At 55.5% G+C, this 17491-nt stretch overlaps 1 protein-coding gene across 2 annotated transcripts in view; it reads left to right on the forward strand.

Moving 5' to 3' along the window:
- Positions 1 to 16910, forward strand: part of EPHA10 (EPH receptor A10) — a 50358-nt gene extending 33448 nt beyond the window's left edge. Inside the window, exons 7-18 of one of the 2 annotated variants that reach the window (XM_077963053.1) lie at positions 975 to 1146; positions 5208 to 5316; positions 9431 to 9492; positions 9637 to 9762; positions 10952 to 11137; positions 11942 to 12003; positions 12232 to 12435; positions 12728 to 12877; positions 13286 to 13479; positions 13824 to 13934; positions 14071 to 14226; positions 14401 to 16910. In XM_077963053.1, the coding sequence (XP_077819179.1) occupies positions 975 to 1146; positions 5208 to 5316; positions 9431 to 9492; positions 9637 to 9762; positions 10952 to 11137; positions 11942 to 12003; positions 12232 to 12435; positions 12728 to 12877; positions 13286 to 13479; positions 13824 to 13934; positions 14071 to 14226; positions 14401 to 14515 (1647 nt within the window). In that variant the 3' untranslated portion in view covers positions 14516 to 16910. The remainder of the gene's footprint in view (positions 1 to 974; positions 1147 to 5207; positions 5317 to 9430; positions 9493 to 9636; positions 9763 to 10951; positions 11138 to 11941; positions 12004 to 12231; positions 12436 to 12727; positions 12878 to 13285; positions 13480 to 13823; positions 13935 to 14070; positions 14227 to 14400) is intronic. The other variant, XM_015135730.3, reaches the window with a different exon arrangement.
- Positions 16911 to 17491: the final 581 nt, after the last annotated feature.

Consider the following 17491-nt stretch of genomic DNA (forward strand, 5'->3'; position numbering starts at 1 on the left):
TGCCTGGAAGAGAGATTCTGATTGGCCCAGCTTGGGTCAAAGTTCGTCCCAATTCCTGAATGCTATGGTCAAAAAGCTGGAGCCACAGAATATCAGCGGGGAGAGTAACCTTCCAGGGCTGTGAATATGGCAGGGACTCTAATAAGGTGTGGGCAGGGACGAAACGACAGGAGGAGCATCTCTAGTATGCCATTGTCAGGTGTGTTGGGGTGGAGTGGGGGGCAGCATGATGTTAAGGAAAAAACACAGGCTCTGCAGGGATTCCGAGGGCGCACCGGCCCCTTCCTTGATGTGAACTTCACCTAAAAAGGAGGTGGAAATGCTGACTCCACAGGGCCATTGTGAGGCTCACGGAAGGTAAAGAGTCTCATGTAGAAGCTGGCACTGAGTAGGCGCTCATCAGTGATAGCTCCAGCTGGGGCCTTGGGGGAGTCTTTACCCCTCTAAGCTGGGTTTCCTTATCTGTGAAACAAAGAAATAAGATAATACTTTCTGTCCTCTGAGCCTTGCAGGACAGTTGTGAAAATCAGACATCAAGGAAAGGAAAAGCCTTGTGGGCCATTGGGGGCTTTCGTGGGTTAGGGCTCATTCTCTCATTCTGTCCTCTGAGGCTTCAGGCCTGCCTAGGGCACTGGCCCAGCTCAGCCTGGATGGACAGGCCCTGGTGGCCCTCATCCTATCATCCCCCAGAAGGAGGATCTGGCATCTTCTCTAAAATTTCTCTTACGCAGAGGTGGGGCTATTCTCAGCTACAAGTGCCACAGAGTGTGGGTGGGAGCTTGCAGTGAAGACAGGGGCTGAGGATCCAAGGGAAAGATCCCTGGGAACCCCCAAGATGATTGGGGTTGGGTTTTCCCACTCAGCCCACGTTCACCTAAGGATGCTTCTCCTGCCTCCCTGTTCCTGTTCACCCTTTGTTCTCCTAGAACAGCGGACCTGGCGCTGGTGGGCTTCACTTCTTGATCTCTCTCCAGGGTCAGAGTGAGCAGACTTACTCCATGGTGAAGACAGGGGCGCCCACAGTCACTGTCACCAACCTGAAGCCAGCTACCCGCTACGTCTTTCAGATCCGGGCTGCTTCCCCGGGGCCATCCTGGGAGGCCCAGAGCTTTAACCCCAGCATTGAAGTGCAGACCCCGGGGGAGGGTAAGTAGTGTGTATGAGTGGACAGGGACCTAGATAGACAGAACCCTGCACGGGGCTGAGGCAGGGAGACAAATAGAGGGGGAGAGTTATCTGGAGTTATCTGTGCCATTAAGGGAGCCTGCAGAACAGTTTAATTACAGCCTAATTAATTAATGACTTTGGAATCCACTGACTAATGCCTGTTCACCGACTTGAATTAGATTGGGAAACTGTCCTGGAGGAGCTCACAGGAGAGGGGTTTGTGAACAGCTATAACCCATGTCTCAGCTGGATAGAGACTCAGTTTGGATAGAGACCCAAACATGGGACACTGTCCCTTTCCTCACCAGGCCTTAGAGCGTGATGCTGACTTCACTGAAGGTTGATGGATATGAAGGGGGTGCATTGCAGTGATAAAAACAACAAATAAGGATTGCAACCAGGCACGGTTGCTCACGCTTGTAATCCCAGCACTTTGGGAAGCCGAAGCAGGTGGATCACCTGAGGTCAGGAGTTCGACACCAGCCTGGCCAACATGGTGAAACCCTGTCTCTACTAAAAATACAAAAATTAGCTGGGCATGGTGGCGGGCACCTATAATCCCAGCTACTCGGGAGGCTGAGGCATGAGAATCGCTTAAAACCGCGAGGCAGAGGTTGCAGCAAGCCAAGATTGTGCCACTGCACTCCAGCCTAGGGTCACAGAGTGAGACTCTGTCTCAAAAAAAAAAAAAAAAAGAGGAAGAATTGCGCACCTTAAGTGGGTAAATCACATGTTATGTGAATGATATCTCAATAAAGCTGTTACCAAAACCAAACAAAAACTGGACATTGAATATCCTCATCTGAAAACATCTCTGGCTTCTCCACAATATTGTGCTTTCCTCCCTCCTCCTTTACTTCCCTCCCCTGGTTCCTCTTCTCCCCACCCACTCCCCAATTCCCTGATGTGTGCAGAGCAGTTTAGTTGTCTTGTTGCTTTGCCTGCTGCTAACCTGGCCCTCAGGATCTCACCTCTATCTACCCTGAGCAGCTCATGAAAATATTTTCCTGAACAAAGGCGGTTCCCCCTAAGAGGCATTCTGGCACCAGCTGTCAAGATAATAATTCTTTCCAACCTGCTACATGACTCTAATCCAAGATAGGAAGAGCTCTGAGCCCAAAGCAAGGTGAAGATAAAATGTTGAAGGGGCCTGAGTTCTGGGAAGAAAGACCACACTTCTTGCCTGAATGCAAAAAGTGTTAGACCTCGGCCAGGTGCTGGAAAGAGGAGATTAAAGCTGGGGAATATTTGAATGTGTACAGATGGGCAGGGAGGCATTTTGGGGAGAGGAAGCCATCTGAACAAAGGCGGGCAGGTTTTTCTGGAGTGGGTGTGTGGGGGGCAGGAGCTGGGGGCTGTCAGCGGAGAAGGGGTGATGGTCTGCATTCATTGGGTACCTCTCAGTTGGTAGAGACTGCTGAGATCCCCAGCCCCCCTTCCTGTGGCCATGGCTATGGTTCTCCTAATCTGCAGAGTGTGGTTTCCCATGAGCTGTGTCTCCAAACTGAGATTTTCGTTTGTTTGTTTGTTTGAGATAGGGTCTTACTGTGTCACCTAGGCTGGAGTGCAGTGGCACAGTCACAGCTCACTGCAGCCTCAACTTTCCGGGCTTAAGTGATCCTCCAAGTAGCTGAGACCACAGGCGCTCGCCACCATGCCCAGCTAATATTTTTACTTTGTTGGGGGTCTCACTATGTTGCCCAGGCTGGTCTCGAACTCCTGGGCTGAAAGCAGTTCTCCTGTCTTGACCTCCCAAAGTGTTAGGATTACAGGTGTGAGCCACCATGCCCGGCCCCCAGTCAAGGTCTTGGTGAACATTTATGCGTCACCACTGTGCTAGTTACCTGTTGCTATGTAACAAGTTGCTGCAACATCTAGCAGGTGAAAACAACAAATATTGAATATCTTATTTTTCCATGGATGGGTAATATAGGTGCCTCTCAGCTAGGTGCCAGCGACTTAGGGTCTCTTCCAAGGCTGCCGTCAAGTTGTCCTCAGGGGCTGTGATCATCTCGGAGCTTAGCTGGGGGAGAGTTCACCTCCCTCCTCGGGGTCTTGCTGGTTGCTGCTAAGGCACGCTGTTCCTTGCCCCATGGGCCTCTCCTTAGGGCTGCTCACCACGACCGCTAGGTTCTTCCAGAGACTGTGAGCCAGGGAGAGGGCACCCAAGACAGAAGCCATTCGTCTTGTTTACTCATCTTGGGAATGACACCCCAGTACTCTTGCCATATTCTGTTCATTAGAAGTGAGTCCAGCCTGCACTCACGGGGAATGGATACCAGGAGGTAGGGATGCCATCTCAGAGGCTGCCCACTGCTGGCATCTTCTCCATTTCTGTGTCCACATGGATGCCTCATTTCAAGCAGTTCTTGGCAACTCTGTTCCCCTCTGTCCATGCCCAGACCCTTGACCCTCTTTACCTCTGGAACCCTGGGTTCTGAAATACCCTCTTTGACTCTAGCATTTTTGGTCTCTAACTCTCCTCTTCTGTTCCTCCTCACATGCTCTGTGACATCCGAAAGACAGCTCACTGGATCCTACCTCATCTTCAAGGCTTTTAGCTCCTCCGGGCCCCACACCCATCTCTACCCAGCCCCTGCAGATGAGCTCATCAGAAATACCCCCTAACTCTGCCAGCCCTCATTCCCTGGGCGTCTTGCTGCGTTCACCTGCTAGTCCCCAGACTTGGACCTTTCTCCTCCCCATGTCCCACGCGGAAGCTGCCTGCAGAGGTGTACTTTCCAATCTCAGTTCAGTCTTCAGGGCCACTTAGTACTTTTCCCATTCCTAATAGTTACGCCAAACTTTCACCTCTCTCAAGCACCTCCTCTCCATCCTCACTCTCACCTCAGCAGATGCCCTCATTCCTTTTCTTCTTGGGCAGGAACTCTCTCCACTGCTTCCTGTTGCCCACAGGAGAAAGTTTTTACTCCTTAGCTTAGCATTCAAGGCCCTCCAGGTTCTGGCTCCCCCAGTTCCCTCCGTCTTCCCACCCTCCAGCTTCCTATTTGCCACTCTCCGCCTTCGTGCAGTCTGTTTCCCAGACACATGGGACGACTTGCCATTTTCAGACCCAGCGTGTGCATCAAAGCACCATCAAAAATCCTTCCAATCTGCAGGTCCAGTTCAGATGGCACCTTTCTTTGTGAAGCCTTCCTCATTGACTTTAGGAAGAAATTATTGTGCCTCTGCTCAGCTCTGCTCATTTCTGTTTCTTTTTCCATCCTACAGTTAAGATTTTTGTTTCTATCTCACCCATAGGTTCATGCACCCCTCCAGATTCATCACTGTCTCCTCAGTACTAATGCAAACTGGGCACGTAGGTTGGATGGATGGATGGGTCGGTTGGAGAGATTGATGAATAGGGCTGAGAGCGAGGGTCCTCTGGGCTGCTCTCTTGGGGAAATAGTTCAAAGCAGAAACTTTGGAATCAGGCAGAGACTTTTGGAGTCATGCTCAAATCTTAGGTTCACCACTTTTTAGCCATGTGATCTTGGGCAAATTATGTAATTTCTCAACCTTAGTTTCCTCAGCTGTAAGATGGAGACGGTAATGCCTTCCTGGATTATTGTGATGATGAAACAAGACAGTATAGTGAAGGCAAATGGCCCAGTGTCTTGAATGGAGTAAGGTGCAGTTACCATTAGCCCTTTTTATTATTGTTGGTGGATGGTCTGGATGGGGCGTAGGGAGCTCAGAGCAGAGGTCATTCCTCCTGCAGAGTGACTTTGAATCTCTCACTGCTCATCTGAAAGGCATAGAGAGAGGCCTGGCCCTGCCTGTCTGGACTCCTGCCTGTCTCTCTGAGCAGGAGCTGGGCTGCCGTGGAGGTGTCCTGCCCTGAGAGTAGAGGAAGCTCTTGGGACTCCAGGTGCCACTGTGGTCAGTGGGACTGCCTTGGCACCTCTGTGGCTGGGAGACAGTGCCAAGTGCAGAGGTGCTGTGGGAATCCTGCTACAGGGTGAGGACAGGAGTCTGCCCCGGGGCTTGCCTAGGAGCCTGGTCCTCTGCCCGCCTCAACCTCGTGATTTTCCTCCCAGCTGCCTCAGGGTCCAGGGACCAGAGCCCCGCTGTTGTCGTCACCGTAGTGACCATCTCAGCCCTCCTCGTCCTGGGCTCCGTGATGAGTGTGCTGGCCATTTGGAGGAGGTAGGTGGCTGGCCCCAGCCTAGGTGACCCCTGGTGTGCCATGTCCCGTGCACAGTAATGTATGCTCACAGGTATCTCTGCCCGCTTTCCACACAGGCAGATTTGTACCCGCAAGCACACTGCTGTACAGATATAGGTGTGCATCGTTCTGGCCCCTCCCCCGCTCACTGTTCCTGTGGCAGCCAGCACTGCAGCTAGATCAGCCGCTCTGGGATGAAGGGGATTTAGCGCCTTAACTCATTAAATGTCAGAAGGCATCACTGAGGAAGGAATCAAGCTCTGGCTGCTCCAGTGTGATTAGGATTCTCCGGAGGTGCTCAGAGGCCCCCAGGCCTCTTGAGGCCCTTGAACACAGGAAAAGGGGGAAAAGACAGAAATCTTGTGTATGTATGTGTGTGGGAGGGGCAGGACAGGGAGGGCAATTCATAAAGCAGAAACCTCCCACCCCTAGCAGAAAGAAGCTTGCAGGAGGGTGAGCAGAGAAAGGGAATAGGAGGAAGGGGAAAGACATAGAGCTTGAGTCTGGTTCAGAGAAGATTCTAGTCCTTTTGCAGGCAGCAGAGGCCTCCTGGCATGTATCCTCCCCTTCTCCCCAGGGCTACACTCTGCTGCAGGCAGAGTCACCCAGATGGGTCCCAGGCTGCGCTGAGATCAGCAGACCAGAGAGGTTAGAAATTCTGCATGAGATGGGCTGGAGTGGGAAAGCAGAGGAGAGAGGTGGGTGGGCCAGGGAGCCACATCTCAGCATCCCGAAACTGCCTGGCAGCTGGATGGACAATGGGTGTTCATTTGGTACTGGCTATTTGCTTGGCCTTGAATGAGGCACTGAAAGTGACTGAGTGGGAGAGAACACTGTCTCGCTAGTCTAGAAGCCAGCTCTGCCTGGGCCAGGCAAATCAGGAGGGCAGGACAAGAGTAGGGAGCTCCTTGCTCATGGAGAATGAAGGTCCATGTGCTGGACCTGTTGAAAAAGCAGGGATGGGCCGGGCGCGGTGGCTCAAGCCTGTAATCCCAGCACTTTGGGAGGCCGAGATGGGTGGATCACGAGGTCAGCAGATCGAGACCATCCTGGCTAACCCGGTGAAACCCCATCTCTACTGAAAATATAAAAAACTAGCCAGGCGAGATGGTGGGTGCCTGTAGTCCCAGCTACTTGGGAGGCTGAGGCAGGTGAATGGCGTAAACCTGGGAGGCGGAGCTTGCAGTGAGCTGAGATCCGGCCACTGCACTGCAGCCTGGGCGACAGAGCGAGACTCCATCTCAAAAAAAAAAAAAAAGAAAAAAAAAAGAAAGAAAAAGCAGGGATGGACAGATGCCAAGAGCATCTCATCCTGGCTTTGCACTGAGGGGCTCTGAGAGGCAGAAGGCAGAGGGAGATGAGCAAGCCAAGAGCTCCTTTTCCGGGCAGAGGCTCTGCAGGACAGGAGTGCCCTGGGGACAGGTGCACTACAGAGGGGGAGCAAGCCAGTGCAGGATTCCAAATCCAGCTGCACCGAAATGGGGAGAGTGAGCCTGGTTTAGCGTGGAGGGGTAGAGAGGCGTTCTCTGCCAGCATGCGTGTCCCAGCCTGGCGGGCTGTCTGCAGCACCTCTCACACCGTCCCGTGTGTAGGACCTGCTCTGCGCCGTGGTCCCTCACCTCCAGTTTCCCTCCTCTCCATTCCACCCTGGCTTGCCCACTTCTCACCAGCCCGTGTGGTCCAGTGGAAGCCTCTCTCCTCTCCACACCACGCACCCTCTCTCGCTCCTCCATCCACTCAACCTTCCCCACTTCATTTCCACCCATCTTTCCTGGATGTTGCTCCTCATTCGTGGAAATCCTGTCACCACCCTGGGTGACTTCAGTAGCTGCCAGGCAGCCTGTCCCATCCCTTGCCCCTTGGTTCTTTGACTTCTCATTCCCAAGAATCATCTCTTCTGTTCCTCCTGGCCATCCCCCTGGAATGCTTCACCTCGTTACCTTTTTTTTTTTTTTTTTTTTGAGATGGAACCTTGCTCTTGTCACCCAGGCGGGGTGCAATGGCACGATCTCAGCTCACTGCAGCCTCTGCCTCCCCGGTTTAAGTGATTCTTTTGCCTCAGCCTCCTGAGTAACGGGGACTACAGGCCTGTGCCACCATATCCAGCTAATTTTTTTTGTATTTTTAATAGAGACGGAGTTTCGTCATTTTGGCCAGGCTGGTCTCAAACTCCTAACCTCAGGTGATCCACCCACCTCAGCCTCTGAAAGTGCTGGGATTACAGGCATGAGCCACCATGCCTGGCCTCACCCCAATACTTAATCCAGTACCCCTCTTGGCCTGCAGATTCCCTGTCTTTGCAGCTTGCTGTCTTGGCCACACCTGTCACACCTGTTCTTTAGCCTCCTCACTGGTCCCTGAGCTACTTACCACCAAACCTACAAACCTGCCTGCTTCTGCACCCATCCTCACCCCGTTTCCTCTAGAGGAGGTGATCCTCCCAGCCAGGATCAGTCCTTCCATCTATGACCGAACCCCACCCTTTTGCCATCTTGGGAGCCCACTATTACTCCTAATGTCCCCCTCTCCGCCCATAACAGTGAACATGTGTGGAGGCTTGGTAAGCTGTCTGACATGCTGCTGTCTGGCAGGCCTATCTTTATCTTGATTTTATTAAAGAGAAAACGGAGCCACCCAGTCCCACAGTTACCGAGTGGAGGAGCTGGGAAGCAGGTCCGTGCAGTCAGGTTCTGAGCCCAGGCCGTCAACACCCTTCGGTGGCTGCTTCCCCCCGTGTGACAGCCTTGCTCCTCCTTCCCATCTGTATCTACATGTGATCATCTCTGTCGTGAAAACTTCGGAAACTCCTCCCTTGGTCTCTCCTCCTTGTACCTTTATGTGATTTCTCTCTACCACCCCCTCTACTTTCTCTGTCCTTGGTCTCCGTGATACCCTGCCCGAGTTTCCCTCCACTCTCCTTCTGTTCCTCTGGTGGTTCTTTTGTACTGTCCTTGGTGCTTCCTTCCTCTAGCCTGGATGTTGGGGTTTCTCAGACTTATTCCTAGTCCCTCTTCTCAGACTCCATCCTCTCCCTGGGCCATGCTCATTGCTCCTAATTTGTATCTGCAGAGCAGACCTCTCTTCCAAGTTCCAGATACACACATGTTGAACCCCCTTCTTATCTTCCCTGCTTATCCCCTAGGCCTGCAAACTCAGATGTCTAAATATGAACTTTTTGTCTCCTCATCCCAGTAAATGGCACCACCATGAACTCTGTGGGCAACTTCTCCCTCTTCCTTTCTGCCATCCAGCAACCTCTCAGCCCTGTGGCCCCTGTCACCTTCATGTCACTCGAGTCCTCTGCCTCTCTCCATGCCCATGTTGACCCCATAGCTGGAAGCACTGCCAGCTCCTCTCCTGTGGTGACACCCGCGACAGCTTCCACTCTGCAACTGGAGCTCTTTCTAAAGTAGAAATCAAATCATTGCACTCCTCTGCTTCAACTCCACAGGGGCTCTCCTCTGCTCCCAGAATCAAAGCTCAAGTCTTTATCTGGGCCAGCAAGGCCCTGCCCCTGGGGGCTCCAAGTGCCAACCTGTGGCTTTGTTGACTGTGATGCGGTCCTTTGGCCCGTGGCTGCCTCTGTCTCAGGAAGCCATCCACAATGAGCTCAGGTCAGGTCAGGGCTGTCTGTCCCATGTCCCCACAGTACACCGCCCTTCTTTGCCAGCACTGATGAGTGGGCTTGTGGCTAACTCTCCGTGTTTGTTTTCCTGACCATACCAGAAGCTGCCCCTGAGTGCTGGGTCCGCTTGCCTCATTCACACTTTCATAAAACCGCAGGTTGGGGTCAGCTGGGGGCCTGCAGTCAGGGTATGGATTGGGTGCCTCTGGAGTTGCAATAATTTTCACTGTGTGAAAGTAGCTAGGGATGGTGGTGGTGGTGAGGGTTTGGTCTAGGGCTACGGTTGTATCTGTGCCATGGGGAGGTTGTCAAACCACAGAGAAACTTTTAAACCAGCTGGACAGGAAGGTCCCTCCCCCAGGGCACAGGCCTTGTCTTTTGAAGGGACCAAGGGGCACTGCCCTCAGTGCTCTGCAATGGGAAGGGCTGGGGTGGCCTGGCTGAAAGAATGATCCTGAACTCCCTGCCAGGCCCTGCAGCTATGGTAAAGGAGGAGGGGACGCCCATGATGAAGAGGAGCTGTATTTCCACTGTGAGTTGGCTGGGCCTGGCTGGGGAGGGGCGGGCTCCACCTTGCCTCACTCCTCAGCCCTCTGCCTTGCTCCACTGCATGAGCCCGCTTGTCCACCCCAGTGGCGGAGGCCCCGTTCCTTAGGTTCATCTCTTTCTCTCCCAGTCAAAGTCCCAACACGTCGCACATTCCTGGACCCCCAGAGCTGTGGGGACCCACTGCAGGCTATGCATCTGTTTGCCAAGGAACTGGATGCGAAAAGCGTCACGCTGGAGAGGAGGCTTGGAGCAGGCAAGCTGGGTGCCCAGGAAGACTTGTCCCCATCTGGAAGCCCCACCCACTCTACAGGCCCCGCCCCTACTCTGTCCACACCGCTATCCTGAAGCCCTCCTCCACCCAAGTCCCTGCTCGTGTCTGGAAACCCTGCCTCCACACCAAGCCCACCCTCCACCCAGAAAGTCCCTGGCTTGCCTGATTATAGGGAAGAGGATGGCAGAGGAGTCTGTGACCCTCTCCTGGTCCTCAAGGTCAGACCTCTGCACACTACCACTGGCAGTTTAGTCCCAGGCCTTTATGGGGCCGTGGGGAGGGGCCTTTGCAAGCTTGGGGGCCAGACATAACTGAGTTCTAGTCCTAGCCCTCCCACTGACCCGCTGCACGATCAGGGGCATGGCCTTCTTTTGCTCAGAGCCGCGGTTTCTCATCTGTGAAATGGGCATGATATCTGCCTTCTGGGGGCTAATGTGGGGACCTCCCAGCACTCCTCACAGGGCCTGGCTGTCGGCTCTTGCTCTCTAAGCGCCAGTCTCCTGCTAGCCTTTCTTCCTGACTACAAATCCTCAACCTTCTGTGCTCAGAGACGGCAGCTGCTTTCACTGGGAGCCTGACATTATCCCCTGACACTGTCTCCAGACAGAAGCCAGAAAGGAGTAGGGTTGGAAGAATAGATGTCATTGTCATCCGTCCTGGGTCACATGGGGTTTGATGGCCATTGGCACGCTGGCATGTGCCCCGTCCTTTCTTTAAGACTTGGAAACCTCCCCCCACTGAGGAAGGCAGGGAGGAATCCCCATTTCACAGAGGAGACTGGCCAAGAAAGGGAACAAGATGGAATTCTAGGTCACACTGCTGGTACTTAGTTTACCAGGATTTAAACTGGAAACAGTCCATGATCTGGAGTCTTTTTTTTTTTTTTTTTTTGAGACTGAGTCTTGCTCTGTCAACCAGTCTGAAGTGCAGTGGCACAATCTTAGCTCACTGCAACCTCCGCCTCCTGGGTTCAAGTGATTTTCCTGCCTTCTCAAGTAGCTGGGATCACAGGCATGTGCCACCATGCCTGGTTAATTTTTGTATTTTCAGTAGAGACTGGGTTTCGCTATGTTGGCCAGGCTGGTCAGAGTCACTTTCTCCTTGGCTCAGCCTGTTCAGCTCAGCCAGAGCAGTGGCCTCTGGCAGTATCTGATGTGCTGTTTCCCCACAGGGCGGTTTGGGGAGCTGTGCTGTGGCTGCCTGCAGCTCCCCGGTCGCCAGGAGCTGCCCGTAGCCGTGCACACGCTGAGGGACAGCGCCTCCGACTCACAGAGGCTTGGCTTCCTGGCGGAGGCCCTCACTCTGGGCCAGTTTGACCATAGCCACATCGTGCGGCTGGAGGGTGTTGTCACCCGAGGTAGGGCCCGGTGCTCCCTTGCTGCTGCCCAGCCCACGAGTATGGTGGGTGGAAATGATGGGGTGGGAGTTTGGGGTGCCCCTGCCCCTCCAGGTCCTTCCCTCAGCCATGGGAGGGAGCTTCAGCCAGGGACCTCAGCTTTCACTGACTCAGGGTGGCCCTTCTCCTAGAGTGGCCACTCTAGCTCAGAATGACCTTTCTTTTTTTTTTTTTTTTGAGATGGAGTCTTGCTCTGTTGCCCAGGCTGGAGTGCAGTGGCGTGATCTTGGCTCACTGCAAGCTCTGCCTCCCAGGTTCACACCATTCTCTTGCCTCGGCCTCCCGAGTAGCTGGGACTACAGGCACCCACCACCATGCCCGGCTAATATATATATATATATTTTTTGTATTTTTAGTAGAGGTGGGGTTTCACCGTGTTAGCCAGGATGGTCTCGATCTCCTGACCTTGTGATCCACCTGCCTCGGCCTCCCAAAGTGTTGGGATTACAGCCACCATGCCCAGCCAGAATGACCTTTCTGACCTTTCAGTGATCTTCTGACCCCCTAGAATATCACTCCTAGAAAGACTGATCTTTCTTAGCAAGCTTGTTGCAGCTCATGACCTTGGCCTTTGTCCACCTAAGATGTCTCCTCTTTTGTTCCTCGGCATAGTGGACCCTGGGCTGGGCAGGAGGATGGCGAGATTAGGGAGCTTGGTGCTGGTTCTGGCTCTCGAGGCCCGGTCTGGGGCACCGGGGGGGAAACTTGTGTGTGCGCGGGGTGGAGTAGTCAACTTAGCATGTGTGTTCCCATCCCTGGGCACAGGAAGCACCTTGATGATTGTCACCGAGTACATGAGCCATGGGGCCCTGGACGGCTTCCTCAGGGTGAGTGGCCCTGGGGCTGCCAATGACCACTTTATTCTGTAAAGCGGGCAGGGGTCCCTCACTTTTCTCTTTGGTAGGGCTTGGAATTGGCATCATCCCCACTGGCCGGGCTGACCTGTGGTCACAGGGTGAACTAAAGCCTGGCGAGAGCTGGGTGACTGCCCTGGCGTCACACAACACCAGGGGATCCAAGCCCACAGCCCTGGCCTCAGTCTCCTCCCTCCACAGCGGCACGAGGGGCAGCTGGTGGCTGGGCAACTGATGGGGTTGCTGCCTGGGCTGGCATCAGCCATGAAGTATCTGTCAGAGATGGGCTACGTTCACCGGGGCCTGGCAGCTCGCCGTGTGCTGGTCAGCAGCGACCTTGTCTGCAAGATCTCTGGCTTCGGGCGGGGCCCCCGGGACCGAGCAGAGGCTGTCTACACCACTATGGTGAGGGTGCCCCCAGCCAAGCCTGCCTGTGCCTTCTGATTCCCGCCAAGCTGCGCTGGAACCCCTAGCTCCCCACTTCACTCCCTTCCCTGCCCCTCCACCCAGCTGGTCTTGGCATAAATGCGAGTGGACCTCCCCTTGAGGTCAGCTTTTGTGTCTTTCCCAGATGTGAAGCTGGAGTTGGGGGTTGCTTGGGAGGATGACACTCAGGGCTGGATCTAGGGCTCAGTCGGGTGGGGAAACCTGTGTGTCATCCAGTTCCTCCTTGCCCCTGACCTGCCTGCTCCTACAGAGTGGCCGGAGCCCGGCGCTGTGGGCCGCCCCTGAGACGCTTCAGTTTGGCCACTTCAGCTCCGCCAGTGATGTATGGAGCTTTGGCATCGTCATGTGGGAGGTGATGGCCTTTGGGGAGCGGCCTTACTGGGACATGTCTGGCCAAGACGTGAGTAACTGGTGACTCCAGCTCCATGCCTTCTGACCCTCTTACCTCAGGCCCCAGCTCCCTGACCTCTGCCCGTTGGCCCTCAGCCTTCCAGCCCCAGGCCCCTCTTCTCCGTCTGCTTGCTTCTGGTTCTGCCTGGCCACTGCCTGAGTCTTCCTTGTGTGTGTTGTGTGTGTGTGTGTATGTGTATGCGTGTTTGTGTGTCTGCGCATGTGTGTATGTCTGTGCGTGTGTTTGTGCGCGTGTGTGCACGCGTGTGTGCACGTGCACATGCCTGTGTGTGTGCATGCGTGTTTGTGTGTCTGCACGTGTGTGTGTCTGTGCGTGTGTGTGTGCGTGTGTGTGTGCGCGCACCGTGTCCTGGGGAAACCTGGAGCCTCCTCTCTGCTCCCCATCCCCGTCGCCCAGGTGATCAAGGCTGTGGAGGATGGCTTCCGGCTGCCACCTCCCAGGAACTGTCCTACCCCACTGCACCGACTAATGCTCGACTGCTGGCAGAAGGACCCAGGTGAGCGGCCCAGGTTCTCCCAGATCCACAGCATCCTGAGCAAGATGGTGCAGGACCCAGAGCCCCCCAACTGTGCCCCGACTACCTGTCCCAGGTATGTTCCCACAGGAGACAGCCAGCCTCTCACCTGTCCATGGAGGGTCTTCCTGCATGACTCAAGTGCAAACCCACCACCTCTACCCCCCAACCTGTCCAGGAGCGATCGCTCACCCCATTGCCCCAGAGGGCTGTAGCCCTCCCACCTGCCCAGGCCCACCGCACTGCACATCCTCCTGGTCACTTCCACGTCTCCTGGATTTTGCCTGCATCCCTGGGTACAATGACCTCTGACTGGAGAAATAGATGTGGTAATAGCCCTAACACATTTGTAGTCCCAATTAATCAAATATGTGAAATTAATATTCGTTGTTCCAAATATGAGTCACCAACCAGTCCTAGGCATGTCCTACCCCAGACTGTTCCAGATACTCCAATACCTTTAGCTGGCTCTGCCTCCACCTGCCTGAAGAACCTGAAGCCCTCACCTCTTCGGGAAAGCACGGTGCTCATGTGAGCTGGGTCCAGCCCCAGGGCCTGGTTACCCTCCCCTTCTCCTGTTCATCCTCAGCTGGCCTCTCCCCGGGAGACCACCAGGTTTGGGCCCAGATCCCAGCTGTCGGTTGAGCACAGCTCCTCTGACCCGCAGGCCTCCCACCCCACTAGCGGACCGTGCCTTCTCCACCTTCCCCTCCTTTGGCTCTGTGGGCGCGTGGCTGGAGGCCCTGGACCTGTGCCGCTACAAGGACAGCTTCGCAGCTGCTGGCTATGGGAGCCTGGAGGCCGTGGCCGAGATGACCGCCCAGTGAGTCCGAGGCACCAAGGTCAAGGCCGGGGCTAGGGGATACCAGGGGCCCTGCCCCTGCCTATATTGGGAAGTCCCAACCTGTCCAGAGAAGCGGAGAGAGAGTGGAGGGCCTTCATGGGAGGAGCAGAAGTTGGGGTCAAGCCAGCTGAGTGTGACCAGCCTTTGTTTCAGGGACCTGGTGAGCCTAGGCATCTCTTCAGCTGAACATCGAGAGGCCCTCCTCAGCGGGATCAGCGCCCTGCAGGCACGAGTGCTCCAGCTGCAGGGCCAGGGGGTGCAGGTGTGAGTGGACCCCATTCTTCAAGGCAGGACTCCGGTGGGGGTCCAGACCCCCAGCCCTGCCCAAGGACCGTGGCAAGCTGTGCTCCAGCAGCGTGGGAGGGACTCTCCTCCTCCGCTTGGGCCTAGATCTGGTTTGGGGCCCCAGCTTCCCCGCTTTCACTGCCTGCCCCTCCCATTTTCACCAGTCTGAACACCTTCACTAACTCAGTGCCCCGGAAAAGAGGTTCAAGTCCCTAGAGAGGACCCCTGAGATAACAGCAGGAGGAAATTCGGGGTCTCAGAGAAGAGCTGGGGCAGGGATTGGAGGGAAGACAGTGGGTTGAGATTGCCCTGGCTCATGCCCTACTGCCATTCATACCCACTAGGGGCTGGGGCCTACCCCGTGGGGTGTTCCCTTTTCCCACAGACCCATTGACCAGTCAGACAGCGTGGGTCCCAGGGGGCTCTTGTTCTACCTGGCAGTGACTGCAGCTGCCTGGTGGCTCAGGCCTCGGGGGCTGTACCAGAGACGCATCGTCCTCAGCTCCCTGTGCCTTGGCAGGGGCTGACTGGATACTGGCCAAGGCCCAGGCAGGCAAAGATGGTGCTGAGCTCAGGGGCTGACGCCCAAGAGCCCTAGACTCAGGAGCTGGTTTCTGTGTTCCCCTGCCTTGAGCTGACAGTTCAGGGTGAGGCCAAGAATCCTGACCAAGCTGGGTCATGCAAGGCCCTGGTGTTCCCTGGGGCTCTACGAGGCCCTCGTGTGCATTCCTTTATGAACTCAGTGGCCAGGACATCTGGGAAAAGCATAAAGGGCCATGTCATCTCCCCAGGGACCCAAGAGCTTTTCTCTCCAGCCTTGGGGAGGGTGAAGAGGAGACTCAGAGACGGGTCCTCTCTCTCAAACAGGCTGGTCTAACCCCCAGTGTACAGATGGGGGAACTGAGGCCAAGTGAGGTGTCAGGGTCAGAGCTGGGGTCAGAACCCAATCCGGGGATGAGCTGGCTCTGGAGAGAGAGTCCTTGGTCCTGCCCTATGGCACCCCCACTTCCCTGTACAGCCCGTGGGGACTCTAGAGGTGACCCCCTCCAGCCAGCTCCGTGCCTTGGGCACTAGCCAGCCTTCCATGGAGCCCCTCCCTGCTCTGACTTCGTGGAGCCCTGGCAGGAGTGGTTGTGCTGAGCCCACCATGGAGTTCCTTATCCACAAGGGCCCCCGGGAATGGTGGGGCCCAGGATGCCAGGGCTTTTGTAGGGTAGCAGGAAGGCAGCTGGATCTTGGCAGGGCCACAGGGGCTGAGTTTGTTCAGGCCACCCCTGACACTTGTCTGCTGTGCTTGGCTGTGTGTGGGTGGGGTGGGATGGAGCGGGAAGGAGAAGACAAGGGGTAGAGAAAAGAGATGAAAAAGACACACAGCCTGCCCTTGGGGGGCTCAGACTAGACCAGGAGAAGAGCTCAGGTACCAAGAAGTAATTCCAGGGCACCATCCACCGGTGCCCAGGGCCCCCAGGAGCCCTCTGGATCAGTGGGTGGGTGGGCTGGAGGGGGAGATAGCCGCTCTCGTGAAGTGTGAAGCTGAGATGTAAGTTGAACAAGGCCTTGCAGGTGGGAAAGGGAAGGTTCTTTCCTTGGGGTGCGTGGAGTGTCCGGCAGGCAAGATGGCAGGCCTCAGACAAGAGGAGTCCATGCAGAGAGGCTAGCATGAGAAAGAGCCCAGAGGCGGAAGGTGCAGTGCATCTTTGCAGGGCACCCCAAGGTGGGGGACAGTGACTCACAGCGGTGCCTTTGGCCCCACCCTGCCAGCAGCAGCTCCTCTGCTCTTGGAATATCCCCCAGCCCCCTGCCTCCCCGTCTCCTGAGCACCTGCCCCAGCTCAGTGACTCTGGGGGTACTGGGGAGACCAAGATGTTGCTACCACCTTTGTCAGGGTTGGGGGAGCCCCCGGCCAGGTGCCCTCCAGGATCCGCCTTCCCCACCCCTCCTGGGAAGCCTGGACCAGCATCCCTTCTTGTGTGGATGGAGCCTCATCCCCATCTCCAGCTACATCAGTCATTCTCTGCAGGGAAAAGTCTCCTCCCGCTACTTCAGCTGTTCCTGCAGAAGGGCCCCTGGCTGTGTTGGCAGGACTTCGGTGTCCAGGGTAGATCTCCCCTCCACTGAGGAGTGAGGTCCCAGAATCCTGATGGGTCCCCGGCCTCAGCCCTGCACAGGCGTGATACGGGGCGATGGCTCTCTGGGAACCCTCTACAGATCTATTTTTATATGGAACTTGTTCGCTGGACAGAGGTGGCCTGCAAGCCCCCATTACCCTGGTCTGAGCTCACCCTGGGAGGGAGGGGGCCAGTCGGAGGGGGTTCCTTCTGGACATGTTTTTATATTTCCTGGGTTCTCTATGCAGGATAATAAAAACTTGTCTGTGATAGGGTGCCTCTTTGAGTGACCGTTTCTTGATCATTGTATAGCTGGTGTGGAAGGGTTTCTGCCCCCTTCCTCAGGGACAGGGATGTCCAGAGTGTGCATCTGAGATGTCTTTGCATAGAGGTGAGTCCAACGCTGCTCCTGCCATGAAAGATGTCCCAGGATCCGTGGCAGGACGGTGTGACCCCGGGTACTGAGGGGAACTGGGTGCCCTGGGTGTGTAGAGAAGTCTGTCACCCAGTCTCAGGAGCAGTAGAACAAGGGAGGTGTCCCAGACACAGTGGGGTCCTTTGCTGGGATAGACAGTACCAGGGAGGGCAGAGACCAGGAAAGGATGCCCAGCACTCAGTTTTGGATATGTGTTTGAGATGCCCGTGGGATGTGTGGCAGAGATGTCTAGGAGGCAGGTGGATATCTGGTCTGAACCTTGGAGCACAGATGTAAGTTAGAGACAGTTTTGGGGTCATCAGCGTTCAGATGGGGGTGGAAGCCGCGGTGAGAAGGAGGTCACCCGGCCAGCATGTGCAGGAGAGGGGAGACGTCAGCGTTGGAGGCACCCAGATGAAGGGGAGCAGTGGGAGAG

This window comes from Macaca mulatta, chromosome 1 (assembly GCF_049350105.2).
Source record: "Macaca mulatta isolate MMU2019108-1 chromosome 1, T2T-MMU8v2.0, whole genome shotgun sequence".
NCBI classification, from domain to species: domain Eukaryota; kingdom Metazoa; phylum Chordata; class Mammalia; order Primates; family Cercopithecidae; genus Macaca; species Macaca mulatta.